The sequence below is a fragment of the Procambarus clarkii genome, chromosome 49 (assembly GCF_040958095.1).
Source record: "Procambarus clarkii isolate CNS0578487 chromosome 49, FALCON_Pclarkii_2.0, whole genome shotgun sequence".
Taxonomy (NCBI): Eukaryota; Metazoa; Arthropoda; class Malacostraca; order Decapoda; family Cambaridae; genus Procambarus; species Procambarus clarkii.
Window position 1 is genome coordinate 22,050,386 of NC_091198.1, and position 11,963 is coordinate 22,062,348.

Genomic DNA, 11,963 nt, shown 5'->3' on the forward strand with positions numbered 1-11,963 from the left:
TATAAAAAATACGATGACCAAGTCGCCAACACGTTAATACATTAGAACTAAGGTGTTGTATGTAATTATTTTTTATACTTATTGTCAGGTTTCTTTATTTTATGACTAAATTCTCACCATTTGGAACGGTTGCGTTTATTGTATAATAATACTGTATTTTAATAACATTTACACGGCCAATTGTTCTAATTTTTCGTAATTAAATTTTGTGAATTTATTGGAAATAAAAATAATTCAGTGACAATTAATAGTGAGGTGTGATAATGACGATTGGGGTAATAAGTGTAATAGATAATACCGTCTATTAAACATATCCTTTCACCTAATGCGACTGTTCATTTGTCCGGACATCGGCGATGGTGTAGTTATTGGCTATTTATTTAACCATATCTTTGCTTTCAATCAACATCATGTCATCATGATGTCAATCATGTCATAGATCAATCAACAATGACACAGTTCGAGATGTTTATCAGAAGAGAATATTGTCTAACTCTGCTATATTGCTCAAGGTTGCAGATGCAACAGGAATAAAAGAAATGTAAGATAATCACATTTTTAGTGAATCACAATGGAATGACAGCAAGGAATTGTAATTAGTTGATACAGTGCCAGTCCGCACGTCGTCCTTGGCACCGTGGCCCTGTTATTAGCGAGCCTCTCACACACCAGCACGCACGCACACACACACACACACACACACACACACTCACACACACACACACACACACACACACACACACACACACACACACACACACACACACACACACACACACACACACACACACACACACACACACACACACACACACACACACACACACACACACACTCACACACACACACACACACACCATAATGGTAGTCTGACCTAGTGAGTCGCGCCACATGAGCACATGTCATAATGAGCTTAGACAAGCAAAATAGATTTATATTTAGCAATCTTTGATTGCAACATCCACCAGGTATGCTTCTGAACACTACACTAAAGGCTTATACACACTAGACTAAAATCTTACTTATATGAAAATATACATTATGCATCTACGAGTTACACAATGTATATATATATACAGGTATTCATATCAGGATATATGAATACCTTCGAACACTTCACTGTAATATGCTTCAAATTTATGTTTATGAATACAAATTATTATTATTTATAAAGGAGAAAATAATAAAGGAGGAAATAAAGAAATAAATAATAAAGGAAAGTAAAGGAGAAAAAAAACTCCACCAAGAACCTACTTTCACAGGTCATATTGAAGGGTTCGAACCTGTACGGCTCAGGGCAGCTACAGGTAACGAAGTTGCAGGTCAGGTGTTTGCAAGATGCCCCAGGAGGGCAGGAGAGGCCAGCACAGAGGTCAGGACAGGGGCAGCTCGACCCCGGGTCAGCCGGGTCACGCGTCCAGTTGGATGCGCACACACATCTCCCGCTGACCAGGTCAGAGTTCACGCCGCATCCCAGCTCCGCTGTGGGTTAATAGAGCAGCGAGTCACTCATTCTGTAGATATGGAGGTGACGACGTTTTTGGGTCCGTTCTCGATCATTATCACCACGTTTCGGTCCATCATGGACCCTTAGCACGACGTTTGGGTCCATCATGGACCCTTAGCACGACGTTTGGGTCCATCATGGACCCTTAGAACGACATTTTGGTCGATCATGGACTCTTAGCACGACGTTTCGGTCCATCATGGACCCTTAGCACGGCGTTTGGGTCCATCATGGACTCTTAGAACGACGTTTCGGTCCATCATGGACCCTTAGCACGACGTTTTGGTCCATCATGGACTCTTAGAAGGACGTTTCGGTCCATCATGGACGCTTAGCACGACGTTTCAGTCCGTTATTTACCCTTATTAAATCCTTGTCACAACGTTTCAGTCTAGGGTAGACTGAAATTCCTGAGAAGGGTCCAGAGCGGACCAAAACATTGTGATACGGCCCGTGACGTCGTAGCAAAGGTCGAGAGAGGTTCGGAACATCGTGATAAGGACTGAAACGTCACAATAAGGGTCAGCCAACGTGACACGAACATAACGAGAAGAAGACCAAGGTTTCCGAGAGAATAATTACGTAACATATTACAATATTGATGTATTCACGCGTCTGAAGGGTGACTTGGCCTTACTAGTTGTGGTGGTTGTGGTGGTGGTTGTGGTGGTGTTGTGGGCTGGTGGACCAGGCTCGGTAGTGGTTGTTGAGGCGGTGGTCACGCCGTCTGACGCCTCTCCGTCGGTGGTCGTATCGTTAGCGTCGTCGCCTGCTTCGGTGGTGATTGGGGTGACGTCGCTCGTTGATGGTAGGGTCTCGGTGTCTGGCGTCGGCGTCGTCGTCGGGTCCTCCATAGTTGTCGTCGACGGGTCCACACTCGACTCCTCAACTGTCACTGTTGTCGTATCTGTATCTGGGTTATCATTCTTGTTGGTTGTGAGGTTGGTGGTAGAGGGCAGGTGGGTGGTGAGGATGGTGGTAGAAGGCCGCTGGGTGGTGAGGATGGTGGTAGAGGGCAGGTGGGTGGTGAGGATGGTGGTAGAGGGCCGCTGGGTGGTGTTGGTGGTGGAGGGCTGGATGGTGGTGAGTTCCATTGTGGAGAGGAATTCAGTTCCATTCATATCACCTTCTGTCCCTTGGAAAACAGATGACATTGTAATATTAAACCAGATAGTGATATATCTATCTATCTATCTATCTATCTATCTATCTATCTATCTATCTATCTATCTATATATATATATATATATATATATATATATATATATATATATATATATATATACATATATATATATATATATATATATATATATATATATATATATATATATTAGTATATTTTGGTAGCAGTCTTTCCTGTAGACATATATTATTAAATATGACCGAAAAAGTAAGATTAATAATTCTAACACGAATTTTCTCAATCTTTCGTACATTACGCTTCACTGTTGGAGGTAAATCAAAAATCAATTCTCCAAAATTCATTTTTATTTCTAGTCTGACGCGACACGGGCGCGTTTCGTAAAACTTATTACATTTTCAAAGACTTTAGTTCACAAATACACAACTGAATAGAACTTACGTATCTCCGTTTTTATATCTACATTTGAGTGAGGTGGAAGGGGTGATGTGGCATTAACACAAGACAGAACAAAATGTGGTATTAATAGGGTATTAATTTCATCAACACAAGACAGAACAAGAGTATTAATAGGGTATTAATTTCATCAACACAAGACAGAACACGTAACAATGGATATTGAATAGAAGTGTTTGTAGAAAGCCTAATGGTCCATATTTCTTGATGCTTCTATATTGGAGCGGAGTCTTGAGGTGGGTAGAATATAGTTGTGCAATAATTGGCTGTTGATTGCTGGTGTTGACTTCTTGATGTGTAGTGCCTCGCAAACGTCAAGCCGCCTGCTATCGCTGTATCTATCGATGATTTCTGTGTTGTTTACTAGGATTTCTCTGGCGATGGTTTGGTTGTGGGAAGAGATTATATGTTCCTTAATGGAGCCCTGTTGCTTATGCATCGTTAAACGCCTAGAAAGAGATGTTGTTGTCTTGCCCATATACTGGTTTTTTTGGAGCTTACAGTCCCCAAGTGGGCATTTGAAGGCATAGACGACGTTAGTCTCTTTTAAAGCGTTCTGTTTTGTGTCTGGAGAGTTTCTCATGAGTAGGCTGGCCGTTTTTCTGGTTTTATAGTAAATCGTCAGTTGTATCCTCTGATTTTTGTCTGTAGGGATAACGTTTCTATTAACAATATCTTTCAGGACCCTTTCCTCCGTTTTATGAGCTGTGGAAAAGAAGTTCCTGTAAAATAGCCACAATAATAATTATTTTCCTATTTTACAGGAAGTTCTATTTTACAGGAACTTCTTTTCCACAGCTCATAAAACGGAGGAAAGGGTCCTGAAAGATATTGTTAATAGAAACGTTATCCCTACAGACAAAAATCAGAGGATACAACTGACGATTTACTATAAAACCAGAAAAACGGCCAGCCTACTCATGAGAAACTCTCCAGACACAAAACAGAACGCTTTAAAAGAAACTAACGTCGTCTATGCCTTCAAATGCCCACTTGGGGACTGTAAGCTCCAAAAAACCCAGTATATAGGCAAGACAACAACATCTCTTTCTAGGCGTTTAACGATGCATAAGCAACAGGGCTCCATTAAGGAACATATAATCTCTTCCCACAACCAAACCATCGCCAGAGAAATCTTAGTAAACAACACAGAAATCATCGATAGATACAGCGATAGCAGGCGGCTTGACGTTTGCGAGGCACTACACATCAAGAAGTCAACACCAGCAATCAACAGCCAATTATTGCACAACTATATTCTACCCACCTCAAGACTCCGCTCCAATATAGAAGCATCAAGAAATATGGACCATTAGGCTTTCTACAAACACTTCTATTCAATATCCATTGTTACGTGTTCTGTCTTGTGTCGATGAAATTAATACCCTATTAATACTCTTGTTCTGTCTTGTGTTGATGAAATTAATACCCTATTAATACCACATTTTGTTCTGTCTTGTGTTAATGCCACATCACCCCTTCCACCTCACTCAAATGTAGATATAAAAACGGAGATACGTAAGTTCTATTCAGTTGTGTATTTGTGAACTAAAGTCTTTGAAAATGTAATAAGTTTTACGAAACGCGCCCGTGTCGCGTCAGACTAGAAATAAAAATGAATTTTGGAGAATTGATTTTTGATTTACCTCCAACAGCGAAGCGTAATGTACGAAAGATTGAGAAAATTCGTGTTAGAATTATTAATCTTACTTTTTCGGTCATATTTAATAATATATGTCTACAGGAAAGACTGCTACCAAAATATACTAATATATATATATATATATATATATATATATATATATATATATATATATATATATATATATATATATATATATATATATCATTAAACACAACAGCATTGTGGCTATTATTAATTTTACCTGGCACAAGAACGGGGTTGTAACTGTTTATGTTACACGGCTTACAATGTTGTTGTTGTTCAAGATTCAGCTACTGAGAACAAAAAGTTCCAAGTAGCACGGGCTATGGTGAGCCCGTAATTGAGTTCGGTTATTCGCCGGCTTACAAGGAAAAAACTAGACATTTGCTAGCGTGGGGGACACCTCACTCTACGGTTCACCTAACCCCCTTGATCGTAGAGAGCGGCGAAGGATAGGGTGAGCTGATTGTGGCCTGACTCCGGCTTCTAGCGGTCCGCCAGGTCTTACATCTTCCTTCTGGGTCAATGGAGGACCATCGATCAGTTGTATGCTCCAAGTCGATTTCATCTGGATGTTGATTACTGGTGTCAGCTCCCGAGTGTTCACAGCCTCAAGTATACGAAGCCTCGTGCGGTCGACGGTGCGAATCATTATTGTCGGACCTTTCACTGTGTCTTGGCGATTTAGGATGGGGTTGTGGTGTTGAGAATGATGTTGCTTAATACCTCCGTCTTGCAAGTGAAGTGTAAGACGTCTACTTAATGTATTCGTGGTGTGTCCAACGTAGCATATATTTCGGAGCGCACAGTCTCCAGAGCTGCATTTGTAATGATACATTACATTAGTACACCTCACTTTGTCAGAGGAGGCGGAGATGTTATTTCTCATAATGAGACAAGATGTATGAGGGTTGTTATAATAAATGACAGGACGAATCCTGGCGTTTTCACTGCGAGGTTTACAATTCCTCTCAATTACGTTTCGTATCACCTTCTCTTCCTTCTTGTGTGCCTGAGTGAATGTGTTTTTATAATACACAACAATATCTTCTCTTGGGGGGCCTATTTCACCCCTGGGGGCTGATTATCCTCAGTCAGATAGCCGCTTATACCTTCTTACTAACGATTTCGTCGAATTCTGTATTGCTGTAATCGTTGTTTACAATAATTTGACGGATTCTTTGAAGTTGGTGGTGCAAGAGCTGCCAAGAAGAGCATGCACGTATTGCACCACCTACAGATGCGTTGATGATTCTTCTCTTATACCTGTCAGTACATTCACTCTTACCGTTCAAACATCTTCCTGCATCAGTTGGTTTACGGCACACATCTGTGATGAACTTACCTGATTTACCGTCAACGAGAACATCGAGGAATGGAATCCTGTCTCCTTCACTTTTCTCAACAGTGAACTTCAAGCCTGAGAATTCCTGTAGCTTGCCACGAAGCCTCTTCCAATGTGCTATCACTGTCAACACACACGAATATGTCGTCGACGTATTTGCAGTATATACTCGGGTTCAGCCCTTCCCTCTGGACGGTGGACGACTCAACGTAAGATATGAATGGCTGGGCGAACAAGACCCTCAGTGGGGGGAGCCATCGCCTCACCACCAGCCTGGAAGTAGAGTTAACCCTCAGGACACAGGTATGGAGCTTCAGTGGTGCTGGTCTTCAGTATATCAGTAGATGGAGGTGCTCTTGTTGATACACATAGTCCAATATTATGTTTATGGTTCTTTCCACTGGAACGTTAGTGAATAGGCTGTCAACGTCAAGGGCAGCCATGATCCCACGGGGGTTCTCTCGTATTCTGAACTTCAATAAATTCGTCACTAGATTTGTTTTTGTCTCAGTTATAGCTCCGCTCCTGTGCCAGGTAAGTCTACTACGGGTTCACCATAGCCGGTGCTACTTGGAACTTTTTGTTCCCAGTAGCTGGGATAATAGAGAATATTCAGTAGAATAATAATATTCACAATGCTGTTGTGTTTAATAACGTGTGTATTAGAGAAAACCTGCTCCCAATATATATATATATATATATATATATATATATATATATATATATATATATATATATATATATATATATATATATACATATATATATATATATATATATATATATATATATATATATATATATATATATATATATATATATATATATATATATATATATATGTCAGACCACAAAGAAAGGATTGAAAGAGGGATTTCCTTAAGTACTTTCGTATTTAATAATACATCTTCAGAAATAGTTATATTATTAAATCATCCTTCTGAAGACGTATTATTAAATACGAAAGTACTTAAGGAAATTCCTGTCTTTCTCCCTCCTTCGTGGTCGGACACTGTCACCGCGCGTCAATTTTCGTGATTTACACACACACATATATAAATATATATATATTTATTTATATATTGTTATAATAATCAGATTCACTTTCACTTTCACATTCTCCTCACCTTCATCTTGTCTAGGAACCGCCGCCGCAGCCGCCGCCGCCGTCACCGCCATCGCCGCCGCCACCACCGCCACACACCGCCATCTCTCCACTGACGTCATCCTGGGGCGGGAACATCACTACATTTGAATGTGGATTATGCTCAGTAAACGTGCTGAGCCCGCACAGTTGTGCTGAGCCCGCACACCTGGCTGTCACAGGTGTGCTAAGGGGCTGCACAACTAGGACGGGACACATCTCGCTGCTGCACTTCATATCAAGCTCTCTGTATATAGGCGTTGCTATGGCTCAGCTGAGCCACAGCAACCTTCCCTGTCCCCCCAGTCCTCCCCCCACCATTCCCCACTCCACCACCCCTCTTCCTTCCCACCATGTCCCACTCCCCTCTTTGTCCTCCCCACCATTCTTCATTCCCCCATCCCCTCGTCCCCACTACTCCAAACTCCCCCGTCCCCTCGTCATCCCCACTACTCCAAACTCCCCCGTCCCCTCGTCCCCACTACTCCAAACTCCCCCGTCCCCTCGTCATCCCCACTATTCCCCACTCCCTCTTCCGATGCCTTGCCAAATGGTTTGATGTTCCCATCAGAAAATTGGGAACATTAAGTGATCTGATGTTCCCATCACTGAAATATAAGGAAAACAGTTAAAAAATTAAATGAAAATATGAAAAAGTAAAAAACTAAACTATATTCACGAAATAAACGGCATGGTAAACAACACAGTTCAATTCCAACGCAATTCACACAAAATAATTAAATCAAAATGAAAATAAATCAAAATCTATGAAAATTCAATTTGTCAATGCTATCAGAAACATTGAAATGGAATTGTAACATATTTAGTATAGCATGTGTGTTGCTCTTACATGCAACAGATGGCGCTGTTTTTCAAGAAATGCATAGTTTTACCTGTCACAGGTGTGGCATCTATACCTATACTTACGAAATGAACGGTATGGTAAACAACACAGCTCAATTCTAACACAATGTCACACAAAATAATTCAATAAAAAATAAAATAAATCGAAATCTATAAAATAAAATTTATCAATGCAATCGGAAACATTGAAATGGAATTCGTGACATATTTAGTATAGCGTTCATGTTGCTATAATGTGCAACAGATGGCACTGTTTTTAAAAAATGCATGTTTTTACCTGTCACAGGTGTGGCATCTATATAGCAGGTATATAAAAAGATGCGCATATTCGAATGGAACGTTGTGTCAGAATTTCAAAGCAATCGGTGAAGAGCTTTGGGAGATTACAACGTGTGTTGCTCTTACGTCCAACAGATGGCGATATTTAAACAAAAAACCTGTTTTCTCCGGTCACATGTAAGGCATGTATATAGTAGGTATATAGAAACATGCGCCTATGCGAATGCAACGACGTGTCAAAATTTCAGAGCAATCGGTAGAGGTTACGAAGATTTCTCTCACATGAAAAGTTCAGATGAACAGATGAAAAACAGTTTAAAAAAAAAAAAAAATGTTTTTTTCCGTCACAGACGTGACATCAATGTAATATGTATATAAAAACCTGCTCGGATGCGAATGGAACATTGTGTGAAAATTTCAAAGCAATCGGTGAAGAACTTTCGGAGATTATCGATTTTGAACAAACGAACATTTCCATTTTTATTTATATAGATATATAAATTTGTGTCAAACATCTTTATTTTAAATTAAAATGCTAATAACGTTTTAACTATCTCGTCGTAGTCATCAGCAAATCATTATACATATACTCACTCTACACATTTTTTTTGTGCTGTTCACATATACAAAACCTTGCTCCTAAATGCTAATCCTGATCTGAAACCTTATCCTTGATAAGTGGAATAGAAGTCAAACTAAATCTGTGCAAAAACTCCATGCAAATAAAAGGACCCAATCCATGGAACTCACTCCTCAATGAATTACAAAATTGTCCAACATTTGCCTTATTCAAAAGTAAAACCAAAAAGTACCTAGAGAATCGACTTGAGAATGGTCCAGGACGGACCGAAACGCCGTCGTCCCTTCACTTTCTAGTGTGTGGTCTGGTCAACATACTTTAGCCACGTTATTGTGACTCATCGCCTGCAAAAAGTACCTAATTACATCCTCATAGTTCCCTACCGTGTGCTTGAAACTCACACTGCATCTCGTCCTGCCCGCTTCCCTAATATTAGTGCTTAAGACACGCATCTTTACCAGTGTAATCATTTATATCAAATTATGGTGTAGTTATTACCTTAAATTTAAATTTTGCTGCAATGTGCCTATTCATCTTATCTTATCTATTAGATTAAGAACCTGCCCGAAACGCGAGGCGTCTTAGTGGCTTTGCGAGAATGTAACAACACCAATGATGACCAAACCAGAACTCAGAAAATGGAGAAGCGACGATGTTTCGGTCCGTCCTCGACCATTATCAAGTCGTGTGAGACTAAGAACAAATCGTGAGAGCACTAAGAACAAGTTGTGTGAGAACTAAGAACACCAATGTTATGCATTCTCACAACTCTTTATATACCTTCTTAGGTATATAAAATCTAAAACACAGAAAGGTAATAAATTAAAGTTACCCCACAAAACGAAAAGTTTTGCGCCACTCGTCATATTACGACGGTAAAAAGGGCTCTTAAAAAGCACTAAATTACCCATTTATGGCGCTATCAGTTACTCCATGAGAAGTCGACTAAGAACAAGTTAACAGCATTATTATACACAAGTGGACTTTAGGTCGAATTTCGTTAATACGAATATCATAGTCTTACCTTAAATTGTAAGATAGGGTGACCCATTCATTTGTGTTTCAGAATATAGCGCAAATACATTATATCTACATTTATATGTTTAAATCATTCAGCTGTGGTACGGGATTTGATGGAAGTTCCATTCGGAACTTAAAAATTAGTATACCGAATTACAAATCGGGGGAGGGAGATTTTCAACAAGCCGCCGGCTTTCTGTCCTCGTCGAGGCCACTAGTGTTAGTGGCTCACAGCTAAATGAAGGGACATCTTTTTGGACTGGCGTACCATATTCTAAACCATCGTTTTCAAGAGATTAAGAATCATAGTTGTGAAACGAAACATTCTTTAGATAAGTCTGGCCCCAAAATCTTGGACACGTGCATGAGAGGCAGGTCTGACCTGCCTATAACGGAATCGCTATATATCAGAGCTGCGACCTCTATTGAATAATAATGTTTCAGGCGGACACTTGTATATTATGTCAACCTTATCCTGGTTTTGGGTTTCCTTTCACTTATGCTTCTTAATTTTTGGTGTTAGTAAACTTCATTATTTTTTAGTCTCCCTTCCCCTTGAGTTGAGTTTTTTTTGTGCTCTCATTGAGTGACTATTTATTTTATAATTACTGCTGTTTAATTGAGGAACCGAGTATAATAATAGGTGTTTATTATTGTGTGCTAATTGATATTTATAATGCAAGTAATGGATAATCTGTAACTTTATTAATTCTTTTGTGCTTGTATAAGATTTTTTAATAACTTTGTTTACAATTGAGATTTTTTATTAGAACTTGCTATCTTAATTAAGTAGGCGATTCATTCTTGTTTAAAAAAGTAAAGTTAGAATTTATTTATGTTCGCATTGGTGTAACTGTCCATTATCACGTGGCTGTTCTCAGCCAATTGAATTAACTTGTATTATCCTTAACACGTTATCGTAATTGTACAGGTACTCTCTCTTTATTACTCACTCCTATATATTCCTGCCTCGTTATTCTTACTTGTACGTTCCTGGCGCTCGAGTGAGTGTTAGTCGTCTCTATCGTGGGTTGTATACTCACACTAGCGCTCAAGTGAGTGTTACTTGTCCTAGCGCTCGAGTGTGTGTTACTCATCTGTCCCTCAAGTGGCGCCAGATGGCGATACCTTTCACACGTTACTGAATATATATATATATATATATATATATATATATATATATATATATATATATATATATATATATATATATATATATACATATATATATATATATACATATATATATATATATATATATATATATATATATATATATATATATATATATATATATATATATATATATATATATATATAACGAGACGAAAATATTTACTAAAACAAGTTTGCAAACAATATATTGTATTTTAGTGTTTTGTTTTACATAGTGTAAAGAATATGCGTTTTAGTGCAGGATGGTGTAGTTTTAAATTGACATTCTTGTATTTCAAGAATATGATAGAGCAGCATCTAATATGAAGTAGCTTACGCCTCAACAGAACCTCGTTCGTACGAATCCTTCCATTCGTTACAACGAACACCTCCCTCTCGTTGCCCTGAATTCTTTCTCTCGTTAATACGAACCTTCAAGAATATGGTAGAACAACGTCTAATATTAAGTGGTTGACGCCTTACCAGAACCTCGTTCATACGAATCATTCCATCCGGTATAACGAGCACCCCCCCCCCTCGTTGCACCAAACTCCTCCGCTCATTAATACGAACCTTCCCCTTCGTTACCACAAATCCTTCCCCTCGTTACAGTGAACACTCTCCCCACCCCCCTCTCCTACTCTTCTGTATTAGATGTTCTGAACTCCATTGCGACAGTGTCGTTGGTTGCCATGGTGATGTGATTGATAATTAGGGTATACAGCTCTTGAATCGGTTTATGCATTTTTTAAATGACATAAACTGATTTATTACGCAAACAGGCGGTTAATTTTGCAATTGTT

At 39.1% G+C, this 11,963-nt stretch overlaps 1 protein-coding gene across 2 annotated transcripts in view; it reads right to left on the reverse strand.

The window, feature by feature from the left end:
• LOC123763140 (latent-transforming growth factor beta-binding protein 2) overlaps positions 1-7,413 on the reverse strand; it is a 23,182-nt gene extending 15,769 nt beyond the window's left edge. The window contains exons 1-3 of one of the 2 annotated variants that reach the window (XM_069303138.1): positions 7,246-7,413; positions 2,145-2,636; positions 1,255-1,482 (exon numbers count right to left, since the gene is read on the reverse strand). In XM_069303138.1, coding sequence (XP_069159239.1) covers positions 1,255-1,482; positions 2,145-2,636; positions 7,246-7,345 — 820 coding nt within the window. In that variant the 5' untranslated portion in view covers positions 7,346-7,413. Of the gene's footprint in view, positions 1-1,254; positions 1,483-2,144; positions 2,643-7,245 lie in introns of both variants that reach the window. The other variant, XM_069303137.1, reaches the window with a different exon arrangement.
• Positions 7,414-11,963: the final 4,550 nt, after the last annotated feature.